The sequence below is a fragment of the Gymnoscopelus microlampas genome (genome assembly GCF_963454915.1).
Source record: "Gymnoscopelus microlampas genome assembly, chromosome: 9".
Taxonomy (NCBI): Eukaryota; Metazoa; Chordata; class Actinopteri; order Myctophiformes; family Myctophidae; genus Gymnoscopelus; species Gymnoscopelus microlampas.
The window spans coordinates 29,242,923-29,266,889 of NC_139946.1; the positions used below are offsets into that span (position 1 = coordinate 29,242,923).

At 41.7% G+C, this 23,967-nt stretch overlaps 1 protein-coding gene across 1 annotated transcript; it reads right to left on the reverse strand.

Moving 5' to 3' along the window:
• Positions 1–3,067: 3,067 nt before the first annotated feature.
• Positions 3,068–22,134, reverse strand: znf644b (zinc finger protein 644b; the record flags this gene model as incomplete). Its single annotated transcript, XM_084066076.1, has 8 exons — positions 22,100–22,134; positions 9,030–10,585; positions 7,877–8,624; positions 6,824–7,390; positions 5,812–5,886; positions 4,183–4,305; positions 3,472–3,568; positions 3,068–3,353 (listed from the first exon to the last, which is right to left on the reverse strand). The coding sequence occupies exons 2-8, from the start codon at positions 10,569–10,571 to the stop codon at positions 3,068–3,070; spliced, it is 3,438 nt and encodes a 1,145-aa protein (XP_083922202.1). The 5' UTR covers positions 10,572–10,585; positions 22,100–22,134.
• Between the last annotated feature and the right edge of the window lie 1,833 nt (positions 22,135–23,967).

Consider the following 23,967-nt stretch of genomic DNA (forward strand, 5'->3'; position numbering starts at 1 on the left):
TACTGTATTTCATGTCTCTGATGAAGATACTCCTGGCATCGAAATGTTAGTCCTGACATAGGATCTTATAAATAAAAAGGCCATGTAATAGTCTGTGATGCGCCAGTGTCTCATTCCTTCTGTATACTGAATATCATTTTGCTATAGCTGGCTTCCAAAGTATGTGGGATGGGCCTGTATATGTTTTATAAATCATGAACATTTTCCAACTGATCCCAAATTTCAATGCGTTTCAGAGGCCTCAATAGTTCATATGGAGCACTTTTACGTCTGACCATAATGGGCACCACAAATGTGAAAAGTATGTTGCAGAATACTCAAAATTAGTTTTTGTTACTTTTATTTCATTGTCTTACTGTAAACTTACTGTCATGATATTTAGGCAATAAACATGAGATCCCCATATATGGGCATGTTACGTTTGTGACGCCACTGTCCGTCCACCCACCCACCCAAGGCAATTTCAATATAAGATATTTATAACAACACAATATTATTAAGAATATAAAATAGAGTCAATATACTTTTTTAACAATATCTGGTAAAATTCCACAATTACGCTAATATAATAATATTCCTCCTGATTTCTTCTGTTAATTTTGCTAGTTTTGAAGAACATAGATCTTTTCTTCTCCCTGTATCCTGTATTATGTCACCAAAAATAACTGATTTTCAACTAAAAACATCTGATATTCTTGGCAAGCGACACGGCCGTAGAAGGACGTGCCCCAATATAATATAAGTATAAATTGGGCCTTATCCTGACAAGCACCAAGTGAGTACTTTTGTTCTAAATCCAATCTAGCTAAGCCCTACAGAAGTCTCACAAGGCACAACTACCAATCAAAGTGACTACTAGACAATATCACAGCGCGTCTTTTCCGGGACTTGGTAGAATCCAGTTGCATAAACATATAACGCTCCCTAGCTAGCTCTGACAAAAGCTGCTACTTCTGTTGGCAAGGTTGACTGAGTGACTACCAGCCAGTCGCATGCTCTCAATATATACTATTACATATGTGCTAAAAAGCTGTGAAGGCGACATATACAAATCTTTCAATTAAGATTGGTGCCCACCACAAAAAAATACTTAAAGCGATGTTGAACTTTGGTAGAACTTTGGGTTATACAGCATGGCTACCAGGCATGATACCCTCTAAGTCCAAATCTGTCCTGGTACTTTACCCCCTTCTATTTTGCCTACACTGAAAGCTCATGTTACACTGCCATTGGTGACCTAATTCATTTCTCTGGTGCTAGAACCACCGCCTCGGGTAATATAATATAATATAAAATAAATACAGCCATTTAACTTTTCCACAAATAAGTACTTTGATTTTTAAACCTGTTTTGCCATGCAATGAGAGCATGGCGGAAACAGAACAAATCGCTACATGTAGGCTACTACCAGTTTCTTGGTTACGCAGCACAGAAGCACAGATAAATCAACAATATTTGTACTTATATAATGCCCAGGTAGATATAGTAAACAACCCAAGATCTAACAACATCGCTTTCAGTGCTTTTGTTTGTTAAAGTGCAAGTATTTATAAAATGTGCTCATATTTATATTACTATAGCAATCATCATATTCTTTATCATGCAACACATTTTGTGACTTCTGTACAAAATTCTAGGTTACCAAAAATTCAATCAGTCCTGCTGTCAAAGCAAAATATAGAATAGTCTAAAAATTGTATAGTATATGCTAACAAGAGAAGCAAAATATATAATATTTTGTAAATTGCATTAAACATGTTGATTATGTACAAATATAAAATACTCAGGATAAATATTTCTGTAACTGTATAGAATGCCAAATGTTGTCCCATGTAACTACAGTACATTCAAACATACAATGTCCTTCTTATTCACATCTACAGGCATATCAACTGGGAGAGAACTTACATAAAACACACTGGTGCACAACTGCACATCAGATCATACTGCATAACAACTTCAATATAATGGAGTCTTCATTTACTGAGGTGAGTTTACTCTTTTGCCAACAGAGTGCAAATGGACTACATATACACAGTAAAATCCTAAAAGTGTTCATTTTGACCCGTAACCCATTAAAACCATGAAAGCATCTGTCATTTTAGCATTGGCTTTGCATTGGCTATTAAAAAATAGCAGATATGAGCTTGTCCATCTGCTATTTTTGAACATTTTTGAAACATCTTGAAAGTGTTTGAAAAATGTTGAATAATTTAGCATTTATTAACACAAATCTTCTCTTTTGGGGGTCCCTGGCACAAAACATTTTCAGATAGGGGTCCGTGGCCAAATGCATATCATTTTGAGGGTCCTTTGCACGAAAAAGTTTGAGAACCACAAGGTTAATCCTTTTAATAAAGGTACTATATATATTTAGAAGGTATTTGTAGAATCGGCCTCAGGTCTTAATGGGTTAAAGGTCAGTTTTCACACTCTCAGAAATGTGGGTAAAATTAACACTCAGTATTTTGCTGTGTACAGTAGAAGCAAGTATATAAAGATGAACTTTAGCAGTGCCTTTGTCAAATGATGACAAATATTTTTCAAAGACTTGGACACAACACAAAGTACTGCCTTACCCGTAATACTTGGAGTCTGGGTGCATAGTGAAAACAGTGAAAACATATTTATTTTAATGCTAAGACTTCATGTATTTTTGTTGATTTAAATATACCATATAACGACCATGTACTGTACAGAACCATTTTAGCAACTTGATATCAAAATGATCAAATAACAACATCCATGTTGTTTCCCATGTTGTATATTTTAAGAAAAGTTTTAACCTGTAATGGCAAATGAGGTTGTTGGCATTTTGCATAACGTATGAATACAAATATTTTATAAGCTGTTTGGTAAGGCAAATACAAAATGAAAAAGGCTATGTATGTACAGAATGTGTGTGTGTGTGTGTGTGTGTGTGTGTGTGTGTGTGTGTGTGTGTGTGTGTGTGTGTGTGTGAGTGAGAGAGAGAGAGATTGTATAATTGAGGTACAGTACAATTCAATATACTGTATGCTGGATTGATAGTTAACTGACATGTTGATGTGTAAACAACCTAGAACATTTAAGAGGCAACCTGAAGTTCCAGAGTGGTGAGGTTCTGCTCCAGGTTTGGGTGCGCCAGGTTTGGGTTCTCCAGGTTTGGGTGCTCCAGGTTTGGGTTTTCCAGGTTTGGGTCCCCCACGTTTGGGTGCTCCAGCGGCAAGTGGTGCATCTGTTGGTGAAGACCTAACACCTCAACCATCCTTGTCCCTGAGTGAGGGACACTAGTGTGCATCAGATGCCTCTGCAAATGCTTGACCCAGTCCTCCTGGACAGACAGGGGACCCTGGAAGACTAAGTCACAGAATCTGCACAAATGAGAATTGGGTGAAATATTACACAGGAGACAGTGACTAATTTTCCTACACAGCAAGATCCTGAAGTCAAATATGTGATGTCATATCATATGAGGCTTAGTCCAAGCACCTGCAGGTGAGTCTGTAGATCTTCTCCACGGCATTCAAGGGGGATAACATCTTCTTCCCATGTCCTGATCTTGGCTTCTTTTGTTTAAAATCATAGCCTAGAATGACAAAACAAGTCAGTACAAATCTCACATTTTTGGGGAATGAAAATCTGACACGTCATCGCAACAAGAGTCTAAAAACACTGCTATTAGGTCCCATATCCATCCTGGAATCAGTCTATAGTTTATGAGATAACTTGTGTGAAAAGCTGATATTTTGGTATTTTAATTGATTAAGGCACAGGCAGCATACACAGATGCATTTCGGCGTCAAGCCTTCCGCAGCATACACACCTTAGGAAGGCTTGATGCTGAAACGCGTCTGGCAAATTGCATTTTTATAGACTGAGTGTGCTCATTTTGTTTCTAAGTTGATATTTTGGCCTGAGGGTGGTGCTAGAGAATAGAACATGACATGGAGTCACTCAAATAGTAAGGGTTCATCTGCCAGGGAGCACAAATGTATTCAGCAACTTTCACAACAGTCTGCCCATTGAAGGTAGGGTAAGTGATATTTTTTGTTCAAATACATTTTAAATAGCTGTCAAACTTTCAAACCCATCAATTGCACTGCCATTAACGCCACAGCCCTCACACTGGAGGCCTTGTGTTAAAAGGGTCTTTAGTTTTGTTTTACATTTGCCTACTGAGTCGTGCTGGCTGACACTTACTTGTTTCTTCCAAAACGGTGAACCTCTTCCTGCGTGAAAAGGCTCTGAGATGACTGGACAGACTGACAGCACTGGGGAAGGCAGTGTTACAATGACCACAAGCCTGATCTGAATCACATTCATCTGCAAGAAATAGAAATTAAATTAGGAAAAGAGCTACAAACACGGATTTTAACCCATTATGACTTGAGGCCGATTATACAGTTCTCACACCTTTTCATAATAAATAAATAGCAGATGTACAAGCATGCAGCAAGGCACAAAGTGACACGCTGTGAGCTTGTATATCTGCTATTTGTGAATAGCCAACGCAAAAAAACTCATACACATGCTTTCCCCGTTTTAATGGGTTAAAGGATTCATAATTTTGGTTTGTATGCAGTTAGTCATCACAGCAGCAATATATCCTTACTAAACTGTTACATCAATAGATTCATAATAATAGTTTAATAATGAAATGAAGGCTGTACTGCAGGGTTATGAGAAATTGTGCATTAATTCAGAGTTACTGTAAGTGAGTCTCAGAGTGCAGAAGGAATGCAATGTTGTACAGACAAAGTAAAACTGCTATTCCCTGTGTGCCCTAACCTCTCCCTCCATCTGGTTTGAAATACTAAGGATGTGTTTTTCCATCTGAAGTGAGTGCTAGTGGTAATGTTTAACACAATTTAATGTCTTCAGGGGGCCTATTTTCACTTACACCACTTGATGGATGTCATGGAGGGTCTTGGATGAATTTGAAAACATCTCATGTTTTGTTGTTGTCTTGTAACAGACAACACATTGTGGCTGCCAACAGCGCATGAATATGTTACATAAACGATACAGACTTCCCTTGCCCATTCATGAACATTGAGAGTGACATTGGTTATGTACTGTATATGTAAATTATATACGCATGTTGCTTTGTGAGTCAGATTGAAACTTCTATTAACTACCTCATAAGAGAAATTGCCCCATTGATAGTACTTTCTTCATATTACATGTAAGAATATTGTAAATTGCAATGTGGTGACATAATAATGTGTGAATTGTCTTGAATGTAACTCAATAATGAAGTAACCATATCAAAAAGGTGCCCAGCAATGCATTGTTACATAAAAATGTAAATTAGTCTCATAATAGTAATATTTTTCTTTTGTAATTTTAATCCCAACCTGCCAATAGTGTAGGTTTCTTAATAATGTTCTGTATGTCACTGCAGCTGCTGTCATGCTGTGAAAATGATCAGCTCTATTCACAGGGTTTTAACTTGAACAAAAAGGAAACTGAGTTTATCCTTATCAACACGGTTCTCTGTACCTGATTGAAGGTTTGATTTGGATCGACATTAAACAAAAGCCTGTAAACACAGCTGATGTGATTCCAGCTCAACATCAAAGTGCTCTCATGATTTTTTCATTCATTTCAATTTCAAAGCCACTTGGGTGACATTTATTCTTCATGTGTGTTCCAACAAATCAATTGATTGTCAAGTCTTTTTTTTTTTTTATCACACAAGTGTACTGGTAGCTGTATAATCAACTGATTTAAATTGTGAGAAACATGAGTGTCTACACAATTCATAACAGAAGGCTGTATGCAGCACATTTAAACATCATAATAGTTATTATATTACACCAAAGGCACCTGGACAAGAGACTTCAAGAGAAAACTTGAGATGTTTCAGCCCCCTCTTACATCTGCAGTCCATTCTTTTCATATCTAAATTATTAATAGAAGGATGATTGGTACTTCGACTGATAATACATTAAAAAGATTTCAAATAAGTAGGAAATAATGCTGGTTAAACTGGAAACAAAAACATATAAACATGAAAATGGTATTACATTGTGCTAACTTAAGATATATCTTTCTCACATTTCAAGTTGAACTACAAAACCAAGTAACATTTGTGTCTGTTTTCCAAGAGCTTATGCTCGCCCCACACAACATGTAGCTTTGATATTGAAGAGTGGGAATTTGTGTGGTAATGCAACTGAAATTCAGTATATTTGCACTAAAACGTGTTATTCCTCGCAAGGTTGGTTCTTTACTGGTGAACAATGTAATATGTATATCAACATACAGCTTTATGCACAGCAAAATCCACAGTGTTCATTTAACTCCCTGAGAGTGATAATGGACAAAAAATATAGTCAAATGAACACTGGGGATTTTCATGTGTAGAGAAACACAATCATTATTGGTATGTGTATATTTTCGGGTTGAAAATGTATTGCACCATTGTGTTAACAGTAGGCCTATATTCAGACAGTGTAACAAGATGATAGATGACATTAGTTTTATCTTTGAGATGGCATGGGCACGAATGGGCACGAATAGTAATCCTAGCAAAATGCAAACAATTAACCACTTGAACCCTAGTGTCCCTATTGTGGGCATGCCATAATAGGCGAAAGTATGTACAAGCTCTTGTGAGATCTGCTATCTACTTGTGAGATCTGCTATTTTCGGCAAATGGATTTGGTGTAGAGGGAGAACATTGTAAATTGTAAAAGGAGGGGACAAAATCTAGACCCCTGGAGGACTGCGGCCAATGAAGTATATAGTGGATGTTAAAGTGAGTAGTACAGGACTAAATAGCTAAGGAAAAAACTATCTTGAAAGATGTTTAAGACAAAATGATGAGGCTCCATACCATGAGTCCAACTTGTTTCGTCACTGATCATCTGTGCCTCCACCATGCTGTCTTTGGTCATGTTGAAGTGCTTCCTGGTTGCGTATAAAGCCTCTCGCTCCTTCAGCTCCGCTGCCTTCTTTCTCGTCTCCAGAAGTTTGACCAAAGTGCTCGAGGGCGACTCGTCAGCAGCCTGTGCTTCCTCATTCCCCTTCCTTGTCTGGGAGAACTCTGGCTCTTGTTTGGATACACAGCTGCCCATTGGTACAGTATTCCTCATAGCGCACTGGATTTCCACTGGGATCCCCGGGGGCATCAGAAACAGGCTGCCGCTGCTGACAAACTTCTGGGAGACGAATGGACGGGAGGCGAACTGCTCCTTGTTCAGGATCTGGACAATCCTCTCATGCTCCCTCTTGTCCTGGAGGAGTTCAAGTAGTATGGACACAGGGGACTTCTTGTCACTGGTTATGGTCTTCCCTATTCGTTTTAGGTGGCCCCTTGCATGATTGGAGAGGCCAGTTTTAGTATCGAACCAACCCCAGCACAGGGGACATGTGTGTCCTCCTTGTGACTCCGGCTTGTCAACTGTAACAGTTCAGAGAGTGAGAATCTTGTCACAATATGAGTGCTGCACCATACAAGGGTGCCTCACTTAACTTCTCTATTAATTCAACTGTTGGCAATTCTGATTGAACTACAAATATATGTATCACAAACCCAGCCTTTATTTGCCCTCGGTGAGGGGGTGATGAAATCTGCCTTAGGGCTGAAATGCAGCTGACCAGCTAAAGCGCTACTGTGCACTGGGCTTTCAGCCTGAGCTTGTTTTCGCTATTTGATGTACAACTAAGCATATAGAATTTAAATGTATAAGGCAATGGGATACAATACAGTATGTGATACAAAAGTTATCACCCAGCATTTGTTGTTGCCCTCAGTATCCAACCTTGGGCAGTGACAAATGTCCGGGTGATCATTTATTCTCTTGCGCTTGAGTTTTTATATTGAATTGCTGTACAGTCACTGTTTGGTTACCAACCTGACACAAAAATAAATAAATAATAGCATCACCTTTTTTGAGTTTCCTTGTGCCAGGCGGGATCTTTCTGCGGATACGCGGCTGGCGGTCCTGTAACGCCACTTGTTCTGGTGAAACCATGTGTCGAGCGTTGTAGCTCAACCCGACTCGGTGGAGGTGCCCTCGCACGTGGTTGGACAGGCCTACTCCAGACTCGAACACGGCGGGGCAGTAGGGACAGGGTTTGTGTTCTGGCCCAGACGTGAGTGGGAACTCAAAAGGCTCACTCTTAGGCATAGCGGGGGGCTCTAGGGAATCATCACAGACAGCACTTTCGATGTACTCCTCTTTGATAATGAGTTGCTGTATGTCACTGCAGTCATCGTCTCCATCGTCATCATAGGGATGCTTTTCATTCTCGCTGCTGTCCAGAAAGTTGGCTGTAGCTTTACCGGCATAGTCACTGAAGTTATAACTGTCCTCATAGTCTCGTTTGATATCCTCAGTACCGGTATCTTTCTCACACCTTTGGTTAAGTTTGGGAAATACTTTATCATTCATCTGGCCAGGAAGCGATGGTGCTGACATGTTACTTTTTGATGGAGACTTTAGAGCTGCTTGCACTTGTGAACTTGCACTCGCCAAGTCATTGTTCTGTCCTTGACTGGTCTGGTCTGATTCAGCCTTCTTTGCCGTGAGCACAATATCAATGTTTGAGGGAGAGTTTGTCTGTTCTAAGTTGTTCAGGCTGTCCTCCTCTGCATAGGGTACACCTGGTGTCATATCTATTTTGTCTCCTGGCTGTGGAGATAATTTGCCACGCTTGTCAGTCTTGCACAAAGATTGTGACAGCATGGGTGCTGTGAAGTGATCACTGCACCTGAATTGTGAAGAGTGTAGAATTTTGTAGGAATTCGGTGTGTCAGCTTTTTTACCGTTCCAACAGGTCAAGTCAGCTCTTTTCCAGAAAGTGGGCTGTGTGTTACATAAATCTGGCATCAAGTGCATCACTTCTGAATCAGCGGTTTTGGGCCGGTCATTGAACTTCAAACGGCTCACCTTGGAATCTGTATGCTCATACAGTTTATGAAATACTGGACTGTCCCATTCATCATGTAATGGTTCTTGATGTTCCAGCTCTGAATGCCTTTCTAATATGTGTCTGTCTTGGCAAGTGAAAGAGCACAGTTTACATTGAAACTGAACCAGGTCCATTATCCCTGTGTCTTTAGTAGGACTCCAATGTTGTTGCTGGTGGTGTGTCTTTAAGTGCATAACATTTAAGTGTGCTTCAAGTGCCTCTTCAGTCAGTGCTACATAGCTACACTCCTCACAGAAGTAATAGTGCTTTACATTCTCATGTGCTTTGGCATGCTGGACAAAGGTTTTAGGGCAATTGCTTGCAAATAAACACTGAGGGCATTGTAATGTGGCATCCCTGCCTTGGTTTTCAAGATTTTTGAGACCTTTGATTTCCTCCATTAGTTTTTCAAGCCTCTCCTGGTGAATAATGATGTGCTTCATGAGGGAACTGCTATCACAGAACGAACGCCCACACTCCCTGCATATAAAGGGATACGGAACATTCTCCACCTGATCATGCCCATCTAAATGATACATCATATGTCTATGCAAATGTATTTTTTCCTGGAAATTAACATTGCACAGTGCGAACAGTGGATCCGACTCAGAATGTTCTGTCTTCAGTTGTTCAGGTTTAGCATTAAAATTGCATGAGTCGTTTTGCTCGTAGCAACCTTTTCCTGCGTTGTTACCAATTAGTAGCTCGGTGTCCAGAGTTGTGCTGCTGGGGTGATCTCTCAGTGACTCAATGGGACATTTTAAATTAGACTTTTTACCAAAAGAAACATATTTGTTGGCACTGTCAAATTTGTCTACATCGACGCCACTAAGGGAACCTTTGTGCGTGTGATTTAAGCTGTTGTAAACCTTCACTGCAGTGCCAGGCGCCCCAATCACATGTGTATTGTACTTCCTCTCAATTTGGCTTGTTAAAAGAGGTGTCACTCTGGCCTTTCTCTGCAGCTGTCTGTTAACAGTGTGGCCATTCCTCAAGGAGTGCACAAGCTCTTTCGCTGAATCCCATCTGGTTGCTTCTGTCTCATCATAATCATCTGAGCAGCCCTCCGACAACTCTGTGTTTACATCCCGTAGAGCTCTTGTTTTCACCGCCTTGTTTATCAGAGGCCGACTAATGTGCATCTGGTCTGAACTGTCACCTGACAGAGTGGAATGGGGCAGTTTAGACTCATTCTCTTCGGAGTGAGATGGTGGCGCGTTGGCACCTGGCTGTGTGGGCAGTGTTTTCAGGACAAGTCCCGCTGTGTTCTTCCAAGCGTCTGATTGAAGCTCACTGGGTGGCAGCGACACCTGAGGGCTTGTGTCCTTCTCCGGTTGCCACACGGCATCCAGGACATTGTTGGAGAAAATAGTGCCTTTGTTCAGGACCCGGCGTACCTCTGAGGTGGGGTGTGAACCAGGTCCATTAACAAGTGTTCCTGAAGGCAATGAATCGCCTGCATGGGGAACAGCAGGGACACCACTGTATACAAATGGATTTGGCTGGGCTCCATTTAAAGGATTTTCATGTTCATCTGAGGACAGACCCGTGGCATTGTTCTTTGGGGAGGATGTGTGACTCTGTAATGGCTCCTGAGTGGGACCCGAACTGTCAGCAGCTGATTTCACATCTTTGTCCTCTTGTGCATTTGGCTTCAGATCAGACATAGCAGCAATACTTTCTGAGAAGACAAAATAACAACAGAATATCACAATGATTTACGCACTCCATATATTGTAGAATATCACTTCAGTGTACATTAAGGCTATGCATGAAGGGAATTTTAAAAACAATAATTTAACTCCACCAAATGAAATTAAAGCAAGATAAGATGATGGGGCGACCCGCGGTGCATAACACGTGCAAAATGCCTTCTTCAGCGAGTCCCTGGTTGGACTACCGGCTGGCAGGAGGACTGTTTCCTGTGTGTCATTCCCCTACTCTCTGTCTGCCTTCCCTGTCTTTCTCTCACTGCCACAATCAAAATAAAGCAGAAATGCTGAAAAGAAAAATCATAATAAAATAAATTATAAACGTTCTACATTGAACGTTCTAGTTGAAATCTTAGCAATTGTTTTTCTTATCCACAATGACAACAACGGGTTGTTTCTAAAAGTTTTGGTGGTGTATTCCCACCACTTGATACAATGAGAGCAGAAAATAGCCAATCTACAAGCTCACAGGCAGCACATTGCGAATGCAACATGCTGCCTGTGAGCTTGTAGATCTGCTATTTTTCGGCACGTGGCACCATTGGAGCAATCAGGCATTGTTCTGCGGCACATTTATGATTTTCCAACACCCTCTTTCACCACCTCTATTCACAACAAACCCTGCTGTTAGCCCCGAATACCTTGGTGAGGATGCTTAATTATGTGAGCACACCTCTGGGACACAACCTTCCCATCTCTCCCCCTAAAGTTCTCAGTCGCCTGCTAAAATTGACCAATTTCCATGGGAACAAAGTACACTTCTCCTCCCAATGAGATCACATTCTGTCTTTTCACTCCATGATGGTGCCAACGCGGGTCCCAGCACGAGACTGTTGTTACTTGAATCCTGACAAATTGGCAGCCGCACACTCCATGTGTAAAACACATGCACACACGCAGACGCGCGTGTGCGCACACACACGCACGCACGCACGCACACACACACACACACGGTCACACGCACGTATATACACACACACACACACACACACACACACACACACACACACAGTCGCACGCACACACACACACACACACACACACACACACACACACACACACACACACACACACACACACACACACACACACACACACACACACACACACACACACACACACACACACACACACACACACACACACACACACACACACACACACACACACACACAGTCAGAAGTAGGCTAAATCACATTGTGTTGCTGATTGATAACATGTGTTTGTTTGTTTTTAAATGTAATAAAAATAATACCAAGCATCAAAAATGACAGATGCAGCATTGTGACATACAATATATCGCAGTTTAAAATCACATTATGTTTTCCAGGGCACGTTTGGCTCCACTAGTCTAAAACGTATGCTCGGTGGATTTGACATCCCGCGCTGGGTTGCTCTCTACAGGAAGCTGCGGTGCTAACGAAGTGGTAAATTCAGTGTTAATGAGTGGCTTCACTGTTACCACCTCAAAGGTAAAACCTTCCGAGCTCCATATTCTCTCCATCTGTTGTGGTGTTAGAGGTTCGAAGGGAGAACAGACGCTCTGCATTTAAAGCCAACTTCACTGCAACCCCCCTTCCCCAAACAGCAGGGTGACGAAGCCATCAAAATATCTGAGCTCGGAGATTTACAGGCCTCATTAGCAGCCAACTCACACAGCCTGCTTCCATATGTATTTCTATATATGTATATGCATATATACTGTATACATACTTACACACTTACATATATACTGTATACATACTTTATATATACTATATACTGCATACATACACACAGACAATGTATAGACATTGTGTGTGTTGTTTACACACACGCACGCATGCACACGCACGCACACACACACACACACACACACACACACACACACACACACACACACACACACACACACACACACACACACACACACACACACACACACACACACACACACACACACACACACACACACACACACACACACACACACACACACACACACACACACACACACACACACACACACACAAATGTGGGGTTCAACAGAAATGCAATTTTTAAAAATTCATTTGCTTCTATTTACTTCATTTAGTCAATGTTAAAAGGCTGACTTTGCCTTGCCTGAAGATATTTACAGGGATTACAAGCTTAAATACATTTAAGCTGTATGCACAAATTGATCTGCTTATATGAGCTCCTGCTAATGCTGCCCGCTATTTTCCCTAAGATGTTCTCTGTCTTCTAAAGCTTGTCAAATGAGAGTTAGTGGGAGAATCACTGTGTGCTGTTGTGCAAGACAACACGTGTATGGAGGGGAGGGCCCTTTTTCTGTTTCTGATTTCATTTTGTTTTGTCTTTCACCACTTGAGGTAACACTCTCATTGCACCTCTTCTTTAGGTTCATGTAGAAAAAAACAGTAAGGTGATAATGACATGAAATCATGATTTTGAAGGCCCGACAAACAACAAACCGTTCCACTCTATATTTAACAAGCAGCTGGTCTGACTCACCCATTTCATCATATGAAACTTTTTCTTACATTTGACAACAATGCTATGAAATCAATAAAACAAATTCATTTGAAGAAATTCATGACCCATAACAAACCTGAGCATGACATAACAGTATAAAACTGTTTCTGGGCTCACAGTGGCGGAGCTTGCCTTTCCAGCAAACAGTGCGGCAGGGTCACTTGTGCGAATGCATGGAAGTGACATCGCCTGCCGAAGCTAAATTTGTATCTTGTCGTGCTGAATGTGTGCAATGTGTGGGATGTCAAGCACAATTAATGATTTTCTGGTTTGTAGACCATTTCAGTGGTTGTGGTTGTTGGTTGTTGCTCACTATGACACTGACAGCCGAGTGGGGTCAACCACACACACTTCTTTTATTATTGGTTGAGGCCCTGTCAAAGTTCACCAAGTTAGAATGCTGTGCCACCTTAAGAGGTTTTATTAGCCCCTTTGTTCACATACAGTGGAAGTGAATGGGAGGCAAATGTTTAATTAACGCATGTGTGGACGTGCCCTTTGGGTGCAAGTTAGAGAAATTATACAGTACTAGTCCATACCCGTGGGGGGATATGCACACATGATCTGGCAACCCGGGAGCCATTCATCCCATAGCTCAAGGGGCCATCCCACAGCTGGGCAGCCGTAACCATGGCAGCATTCTTTTACATAAAAACGCTAATAAACAGCTGACAGTTGGGGGAATCGAAAAACGGGCTTCGCTGTTCCATGCGCATGGTAATGGTGAATGTCTGTGTGCAAATGCAGAGCAATTGCTCCAGCCACTGAGGAGAACCGGGCAGAAGAGTTTTTGGGCTCACCACCTCACCACCCTCACACCACCCTCACAGAGCTTTGTAGAATTATAGGAGGATGCCCACCCATGATATAAGCATAATTATAAAGTACTAGACTGGCGCCCATTCGGTGCCGATCTACTCGGGCACCACGCATGTCTGGAACGATGCAAGTCGGGAATACATGCCGACCCGTTTAAGCAATACGCCTTTACTTAATGTAGTCGTTGTACATGCTATCTGACATGTTGGAGTCTCAGGCTTATCTCACATTTCACACGCCACCACTTACATCCGCGCCAAAGGGTCGGATTACCCAACGAGGGAAGCCGGTGCCCAAATGATAAACACAGTGGCACAGTGGCACAGATGTGACGTGAAGCTCAGCCAATCAGTTAAGCAGACGGGTCGGGTTGGCCAATCAGGGAAGTTGGCGCCCACACCCATCCCAAACACATAGAGATTCAGTGCGCCCTCCACAGACAGATTTTTCGGTCCTCTGAAACCATTGGTCCAATGAAATTGCACTGCACACCCCCATGTCATTTGGGATACACACGCCAAGATTAGGCCGTTCGGTCGGACAGCACCCGAGTTATACCCAGGAAAGACAGACAGACAGACAGACAGACAGACAGACAGACAGATAGATAGATAGATAGTTGGATTTTTTTCTCCCTGCAATTTATCTCCATAGTAATCTCATGCAGGCAGAGGCCAGTACTTTCATGGAGATAAACAGGCTGTTTTTCTATCAGCTCTTTATGGTAAATAATGTTAGCAGCATAGTGAGAGGCGAGGGTCATGAGCTTGTGATCGTGGAGAGTGCAGAGTGTTAAGTCTGCACACTGCCTGCATAATGCACTGTCTCTAAAACATTTGAAAGAACACATTATTGAGGGAAAATAGTAGGCAATCGTTCATAACATCATTAAAAATACAGTATGTTATTATTTTAAAATACTATATTGGGGATTGTGTACGCTGTTGTTCCATTGGTGCCTGGCACCCTCAACACCACTGAAGCTCATGCAACTGTCCTTTAACTTTGAATTTAGAGGCGAGGCTCCTGGAGGGCAGAGCCAAAATATCATCACCTCTCACCTCAATTCAGGGGAACCCAGACTTCCCTCCGGGCCTTAATGACCTTGGGTTTAATGCATGGAAAGATGGTGGTATAACAACACTAGGGCATTTGTTTGAGGGTTCTTTGCTCATGTCATTTGATCAGATACAACAAAAATATGGTCTATCTCGCAACAATTTTTTTAGATTTTTACAGGTGAGGGATTTCATTCTCAGGCGCACAACACTATCAACTAACATAGGCACCTCTCCAATTGAAAGGGCATTGACAATGGATTTTACAAAGGGTTTTATTAGCATTCTCTATGGCCTGTTAAGATCCAATACGACTGTTAACACCCTGGATACTAAAAGGAAATGGGAGAGAGATCTCCGGGTTGAAATTGCAGACGAAGTTTGGGATGAAATATTTGAAAATGCAAAGAAACTCTCTATATGCAATAGAGCCTGGTCGGTTCAGTTAAGAACCATACACCGATTACAGATCACTCCTAGCCTTCGCCATAAAATGAACCCTAATCTATCACATCTCTGTCTTAAATGTAAGATTGAAGAGGGAGACTACATTCACTGTATATGGTCATGTCATAAGATCGAACGTTATTGGCTGGGTGTTGTGCAGCAGTTGAATGTGATTTTCGATATGGAGTTTGAACCTGACCCTATGTGTTTGATTCTGGGGCTTCCTGATAAAAAGATTATTGACAAATTTCATAGACGCTTGTTTAATCTGTTAACCTATGCTGCGAGGAAAAATATTCTGTTGTCTTGGATTAATGAGAAACCACCAACAAAGAAAGATTGGCACAAAATAATCATGCAGTGCATCAGTGGCGTCGTTAGGGGTGGGCTTCGGTGGCTATAGCCACCAATGTTTTGTCCAAAGCCACCAATAAAAAAAATAAATAAATAAAAAAATTAAAAGTTTTTTTTTTTTTTTTGAATTATATATCTATCACCCTAACCTAACCCTACCCCTAACCCTATAACCGAAATAAAGTAACAAAAAACGGGGAAAAAAGCACCCTAATCCGCGAAATCCGCGAAAAAAATCGCGCGCGCGCGGGAGGAGGGGCACATGCACGCGCGCTGCGCGCGCGTGCATGTGCCCGTTGCCTGCGGGGCTAAGCCCCCGACCTAGTAGAGACCTAGCGACGCGTCTGCAGTGCATGCCATTGGAATTTTTAACCTGCCTCCTACGTTCCACAACAGATGCTTTTTATAAGATATGGGACCCATATCTACATTTTATTGGTCCTCAATTGTCTGACACTTTAACGATAGGGTTCCTTAACAGGAGTGATTCCGCTGACCTTGATGTATAATGTCTAAATCCTTGCTTGTTTATTTTTTATTTTTGTCTTTTATTTTCATCTTTTCTGCTGTGGATGTTTGTACTGTGATCTATATTTCTTGTACTGATTTTTATTTAATTTTTTGTTGTTCTTGGGGTAGTTACTCACCCATCTGTGTAATGTCAAGCACCAATCATGTATATATATATTGTGTTATCTTTTGGTCCAATGTAAGTATGTGTAACCTATATTTGTATCAGTGTCCTTGTCCTTTTATAACGTGTCTGAGCTGAGCTGTTTGTCTTGTCTTGTCTTGTTTTGTCTTGGTGTAAAAAAAGAAAAATCAATAAAAAGTATATAATGTACTGTACCATTTTCAGGGTGGTTGATTACGCCATAGAAGCTGGTGTCGCCTAAAATTAAACAAATAAGCATTAAAATACATACATTGATAAAATAAATAAAAAAACTTTGAATTTAGAGATCCTTATTGACTGGAAGATGACACGAACATCCACACTGCATGATTGTTAGCAAAACATACTGTAATTTTTTTTTTTTTATGTATTAAGACATGCGTGTGATCTATGTTATTCCACCGACCATAAGGACTGAATGATTGATACACTGGATCCAAATACCCCACTCTGTTTCACCATAGACAACGTTCTAGGTGTACCCATGGAACTGGTTATTGGATATTGCACTGATACAGACCTGCTGCGCTGTAAAATATGGGAGGGTATGAGTAGATTTTAAAGAGTGAGGGTGGTGCCAAGGTCGGTTTTTCAACAAATCTGTGGGTTTCTCATAGAGGGGAGCTTAATCTGAAATAAATACTTTTTTTCTGGGTGTGAAAAATCACCTACAAGAGTTAAAAGTAATTGGGCATTGTTATGTTTACAGGTATTGAGGTAAAAACCATGGTTCAAAAGAACAGCGTAACAATAACACAGACAGGCCGAAGTCAACAGTCTGCTTCACACTGAAAGCTTAGTGCAAAGGTCAGGCATTATATAAGAACGAGGGCTTGTTGCTGTGGGCTTTTAGAAGGCTGCTAATGTCTGAGCTAATTCCGTCTTCCAACTGGACTGTCGACCCAGGCTGGCAGCACAGTGGAGGCTGCTGGAGACCAACAGGGACCAGTCAGCCAGACGGACCACTTCAACTGCTGGAGTCTGTCTATATGGATCAGCAGCCATCTATATACAGTACACTCTCCCACACAACCCTCACCTTCACTGAAGAAATGTCGGAACAGGGCAGAGGAGGTTGGGGGGGGGGTGCGGCCCCTCAAGTACTGCACTACACAACTTCCTGGCTAATGGGATCTATTGATTTATTTGGCACAATGTGAGTTTATGAAGCTGCCTCTCTAGTGTGAGAGTATCAAAGCGTGGCTCAAAACAAACACAGTGAGATGCAGTTTGACACTTCAGTAATCCCAAGGTGAGTGTGGTCTCTCACCGCCACAATAAAGAAACGGTGATGTTTGGGTGTCCCTTCTTGCAGTGTTTTAAAGCCAGATTTATACAACTTGGCGAAAATAAATAACTGATTTTGTGAGTTATTTTTGCCATACAACACTATCGTACTGCATAGTATAAATTAGCCATTCGTCCTGCAGTTACCCACACAAGGCCAGCCAACCCAAAGTAGTAGGCAGAAATTTGCAAAAGTCTACTATAAACCATGTGTCGTACCATGCAGTCATCGATGTGACCTCCTTGTCTATCTCACTGAACAACGGTGCAAGACGATTTTAGAAGCAAGGCCAACGGTTTCAGAAAGCACTCAAGATTTCACCAGCTTGCACAGGAGAAAATAAAGAGGGTTTCACACAGTGTCTTTGGATGGATTACATCGTCTTTTATCCCCCTGAATTCTTGTCAACCAAAGGTCATTTCCATAATAATGGCCTCCATTCTCCCTAATGGGATTTTGGGCTGTGATTATGTATGCCAGTGTCTTGAGCAGACACTATCAGCCCTGTCATCCTGAATTGTGCAAATGTAATTACACAAAGCCTTTGATAACTAAACAATGTAATTTACCGCTAGAATAACAAGATATGCTGGATTTATTTGACTCAAATGATATGATAAAGGGAATTGCATGAATCCCTTTTGCAAATCCTGCAGCGGAAATTGCCAGAGCAAAGTTTAATCACAAATTGCTGAAAAAGTATAATTTACAACAATAACTAGGCCTACATTGTATAATTAAGTGATCAAACAATATAATGTGTTCGCAAATATTTTGGGAAGTAGCTTTCCTGAATTGCCTGGTCAACACTTAAGCCTGATTTAATGCTTGGTTGCGCGTGGTGTCATGCATTGAAAATCTACATGCTCACAACACTTTGCACCATGACAATTGTGAGCTTATAGAACTGCCGACACTGGTATAAATGAAGCCTTAAGTATACTAAGAATAAGTGTTGGCAAAATCGCTAGGTTTGGGTTAAACTGGTCAAAGTTGAGCCAAAGTCTCAGAGTCAGTCTGGATTTCACTTGACAAAGCAACGAATCCAGTCCAAACCATTTTGGCCAAGACTCATCGCCAGAGGTTAAAATGTGAAAACACACTTTGTACCCAACCCAACCCTCCCACCACTACAAACCCTCCTCTTCTACAAGGGGGAATAAATGAAATGGCTGTGATGGTGGATTTACTGATGAAAAAAAAAAGTGAGAACATTGGGAGTGATAAAAGGGGACAGGGAGCAAGTGACAGTCGGGTTAAGAAAGAAAGAAGTCATGTTCAGTAGCAGGTAGCAACATCAAACAGAGAGTTCACAGGAAAACCCATGCAACCTTGTCTTGGTGGGGGATTGTCTGTTGTGCGGAGTAGATTATCTGTTCGAGCTTGCTGACACGGCCTCATTTGCTGCCCGTAGAGTTAGAGGGGGGATTAAACGATATAAACTTTGAAGCTTTAAAACAATACCTTTCAAAATTAAACGGATTAAGGGAGGGATGTCTGATGGGGATTTCCCAAGGCTTTGTTAGTTTTAAACTACTCCTTTTTCTTCTTTTTTTCAAGAAGGGAAAGAGAGGAAAAAAACAGTGGAGTGAGATTTCTCAGGCATGTGACCGTTTTAATGAGGCTGCTCTCACATCGAGGAGGGCAGTGGGCGCAGGAGGGCTGCCGAGCAGATGGCTCTCATCAGCATCCTATCTGCTCTGTTTAGATACACTCGTTCTCGTCTACCCAATACCGAAAAGGAAAACAAGCCAAACCGTCGCCAGGAGCATCTATCCACTTGCCTGCTTTTGGCAAGCCGTGCCTAGCCTGTTGAAATGGCACATTTCCATTTATTGCCCCCCTCATAACAATATGCATGAGTTGTGCAATTGATATACATAACCTCTAATCTGTTACAAGTATGCAGAGAAGATGCAGCTCTGGTGGTGCCAGGGTATTTTTATTTATGGGTAGTTAGGGTGTTGACTTTTATTAAATGATATTATTACCATATGGCTTGTATATATACAGTAAATACGCTGAGAGTAAGCGAGATGGGAGATGCCGCTATGATTAGGTATGCTTGGATGAATACCTAATGGTTGCGATGGAACGACAAAAATGTAATAAAACCTATCTAACTTTGTTGCTGCCGTGTTTGCTGCAGACATGTGACCAATCAGATGAAAGGGCGTGGGTGACAAGCTCCTCTCCAAATTGAGAACAGGTTCAACGGAGCCAAGAAGACATCAATGAGCTTTGGAGAGATGTCATAGCATTGCAGCTATCGGGATGTAAATCTCTCATTACCTTTCTTTAAAAGATAATACGAGGCTCAGCCGCAGTCAGAGACGCTAGGTAACAAGGCCCTCACACTCACTCTCACTGTAACCATGATGTAGGCAACCAAAGACCAACTGATTCCTCAATAGTCACACGCGTGGGTTCCTATTATTAGAGCAGGGTAGACTTGAGTAAACAAGAGCAGGGTTTTCTGTGTCATTCGAGGCCTTTGGCTGAGTTTTTGGAGGGCTGCAGCTGACCAACAATAGCAGCGGTGTGACTTCAACGCGTCAAAGATTCATCACTAGTTGATCTACAGGGCAAAGTGATCCTGTAGTAAGTGAATATGTTGTACTGTACAGCTGTCTGAATAGAAGCGGGCTGATGAAAAAACAATGTGGAAGCTGACAAAACCCCATTTATCTAACTATGGATTATCAGAACTGGACAGCTTGAATACGGTAGCCTTGACAGCAAAGGGAATCCCTCTTGTCATTTTCCCAAGGTCCAAACACACACGCACACACGCATGCACTCGCACATAATGTGTGCACACGCACGTACGCGCTCGCACGCACGCACACACACGCGCTCGCACGCACGCACACACACGCGCGCGCGCACATACGCGCACACACACACACACACACACACACACACACACACACACACACACACACACACACACACACACACACACACACACACACACACACACACACACACACACACACACACACACACACACACACACACACACACACACACACACACACATATATACACACAGGGGAGAAAGTGTAGGAGAAAGACTTGTAAGATGATTATTCAGTGCTGCTTGTCAATTGCACCTTTTCAACCTGGATCAATGACTTGTCTTGCACCAGAGCCCTGTACCAGCGCCAGTCATTAATGTGAGTGCCAGTCTATCAGCTCCAGCCCCAAATAAATCAAAGGGTCGGCCACAGAAGAAAAGGGGCTAATATTTCCTCAATAACCCAAGAGAGACTCCATGGAGAGATGCAAATTGCCTCCCAGGAGACCCCGGGGGATGTGAAGGAGAAACTTGCTGGGAGGCAACGGGAAGCTAATGAGTATAATGGTAAATGTATACAAGGAGAGGGAGAAGCCCTCTCTATTCATACCAATTAATACAATCTTATCAATGGAGGTGTAGCAGGGAGAGCGTGCTGTCTAACCCTTGCCACTGATCACAGGGCCCTCCTCCCCGCTTGCACCTTGTGAGTGCCTGTATTATTCAACACAGGCTGGGCTGTGGTCATTAGCCCTGTGGGAGGCTGGGCCAGGCCTGAGGGAGTTAAGGAGATTTTTAAAAACCACTCACTGCCCCACATCAAAACAAATCGGCCCAAATGAAAGGGCTTCAAAAAATGTCCCTTTTTTAAAGCGTTAGGGAGCCCCCGTTGTTCTACAACCTTGTTTTTCGGGGTGCCTGATGTAGAAACGGTGCAACTGCACATAAAACCATCAAGTACTCCACTAATCTATTCAGGTTATCAATCGTACTTAATTTAAGATAAAAGGATTACTGGGTATTATCATGCTGTGACACAATATCACAACACAAAGCAAAAAGTTATACTTGCATTATACATAGCCCACATAATGTTTGGTCAATTATTCCATTAATACGTTTATGTAAATAAATAGTACAGAATAATTATGTTTTAAAAGATTGGTTAGAACATAATTATTTATTTGATCTATTTGTTCTTTCACTTGTTTTATATCATTAGCAGATGTGATTGTTTTTTGTTTCGTTTTCGTTTTTTCAAAGCGCCAATCTGCTGTTCAAAGGGAGCAGTTGGGTAATGTACAACAAACACATAATTTCAAGGCCTCAGAAACCTTGGACCATTCTATCTGGGAAACCACACACACACACACACACACACACACACACACACACACACACACACACACACACACACACACACACACACACACACACACACACACACACACACACACACACACACACACACACACACACACACACACGCTTGAGGGAGATGTTTTGTTTCTTGGAAATCTACTCTACCTTCATTTTCCAGTTCCTTGTTTCACCAACAGATGGCACCTGCAGCCACAATGGAAACACAAGACCTGTCAACAAGTACAAGATACATTTCATGACATAAGTAGCCATGACAGACAAGCATCCATCATAAATCTATATCAGTGTCCATATTTCTAGCAATCGGAGATAGTGAGAGCTGTTTTGTTTTGTTTATGGTACAAAATATTTTGACTGAATCAGAGGAAGAAAACATATCAGCACATAGTAGTTTAACCACTTAAACCCTAGTTGACTGGAGTCCCCCAGGGGTCTATACTAGTCCACCTTATTTTTTCCCTCTACACTAAATATAAAAAAATATCTAAAATAACCGATCCACAAGCTCACATCTGCAAGTTGTGAGTTTGTAGATCCGCTAATTTTGCAAATATTTGCCCCAGAATAGGGACGCGAGGGTTCATGTTGTTAAGGAAGCATTCAAACAGCCTCAAAGGCCAGACAACTGCAAGGCATAATGTGAAAGAATGGCCCTGATCTATCATTTTGAAGGTCATTCATCAGGGAGGAGAAATATGCCTGACAGAGGCTGACTGGAGGTGGATTTGCCTCCCAGAGAGCACTGAAATGAAGGTTAATCACTATGTAACTTCCTATGTGTGTAATCCCGTACTCCAGTCTTCGTTCAGCACATCTCTAAAAGCTCAACATCAGCATAATTGCAGCTAACCTGTGCCCCGTGTGCTCAAACCTCTAAAATATCACATCCAGCTCTGAGAATAAATGGATGATTTAATGAGGGAAGTGCTGACCACAACCTCAAACAGGCATCATGGAAAGGTTTAGCTGTCTCAGAGCTATTATGCGGCAGAGCCTCACTAATCCAAGCCCTTCAAGACTGGCGGCGGTTTGAACTTGAGGAGTGTTTTGGCCAAACACCAGTATGTGAAAATAAATAAACACAGTTCCGACGTTCAAAATAAAGCGAGATCTATCTAGAATCTAGAGTGACAAACTTCTGGTTTTACCCTGTAAATCAATAAGAGACACTGGATTGAGATCTGACAGATTTCCATTCAGTGAAATAAATAAATCGTGTCAAATAAATCGTGTCAATCACATCGCGATCGCAATCGCATCAATCTACAGCAGAAGAGTAAAGCACTGCTGCACTTGAGTATTGTTTTAGCTCTGGTTGAGATCAGACAGATTTGAACTAGCAAACAAGCTTTGAACTGCAAGAAGACTAAATGCACTAATACATCACAATTCATTTTGATAGCAAAATGTGCATGAAAAGTGTAATATGCATTATGCATCAAATAAATAGACAAATTACAGGTCATGCTATTTGAAATGTATGTATGTTAGTTTGCTTTGTGATGTTTTGATGATATGAAGAGATTTCTATCATTCTCTAAGCAGGGGATTGAAAATACCAACACTGCACACTAACTGGTTTAAATGCATGTCTCACCAGTCTTCCACTTGCAGTATTACTATCATTATCATCATCATTACCTGCAATTACCATGTGTGTTAACAGCGGTCACAGTAGTTAGCATGGCTTTAAATGGATCCTTTGAGTGAAGAATTAACAGTATCAGTGATCATATTCTGCCCCTTAGTGGAGGAAGCGGTCTATAGCCAGGCTAAAGGGGGATAACAGCCAGGCTTGATCAGTAGTGATTGAACAGTAGGCTGGCCATCCCAGCCTTCTGCAGCATGTAGCTTAGCACTTGAATCCAGCCTTTGATGGGCAACAGCAATCTCACCTTGCTGGCCCCTGTTGAAGACTTTAGTACCTGAATGCCTGGCTCTCCCTTAAATCAAATTCCTTCTCAGGATTTCAGAGGAATTTGCTCCCAAGGCTCGCTTAAAGGGAATGCCGC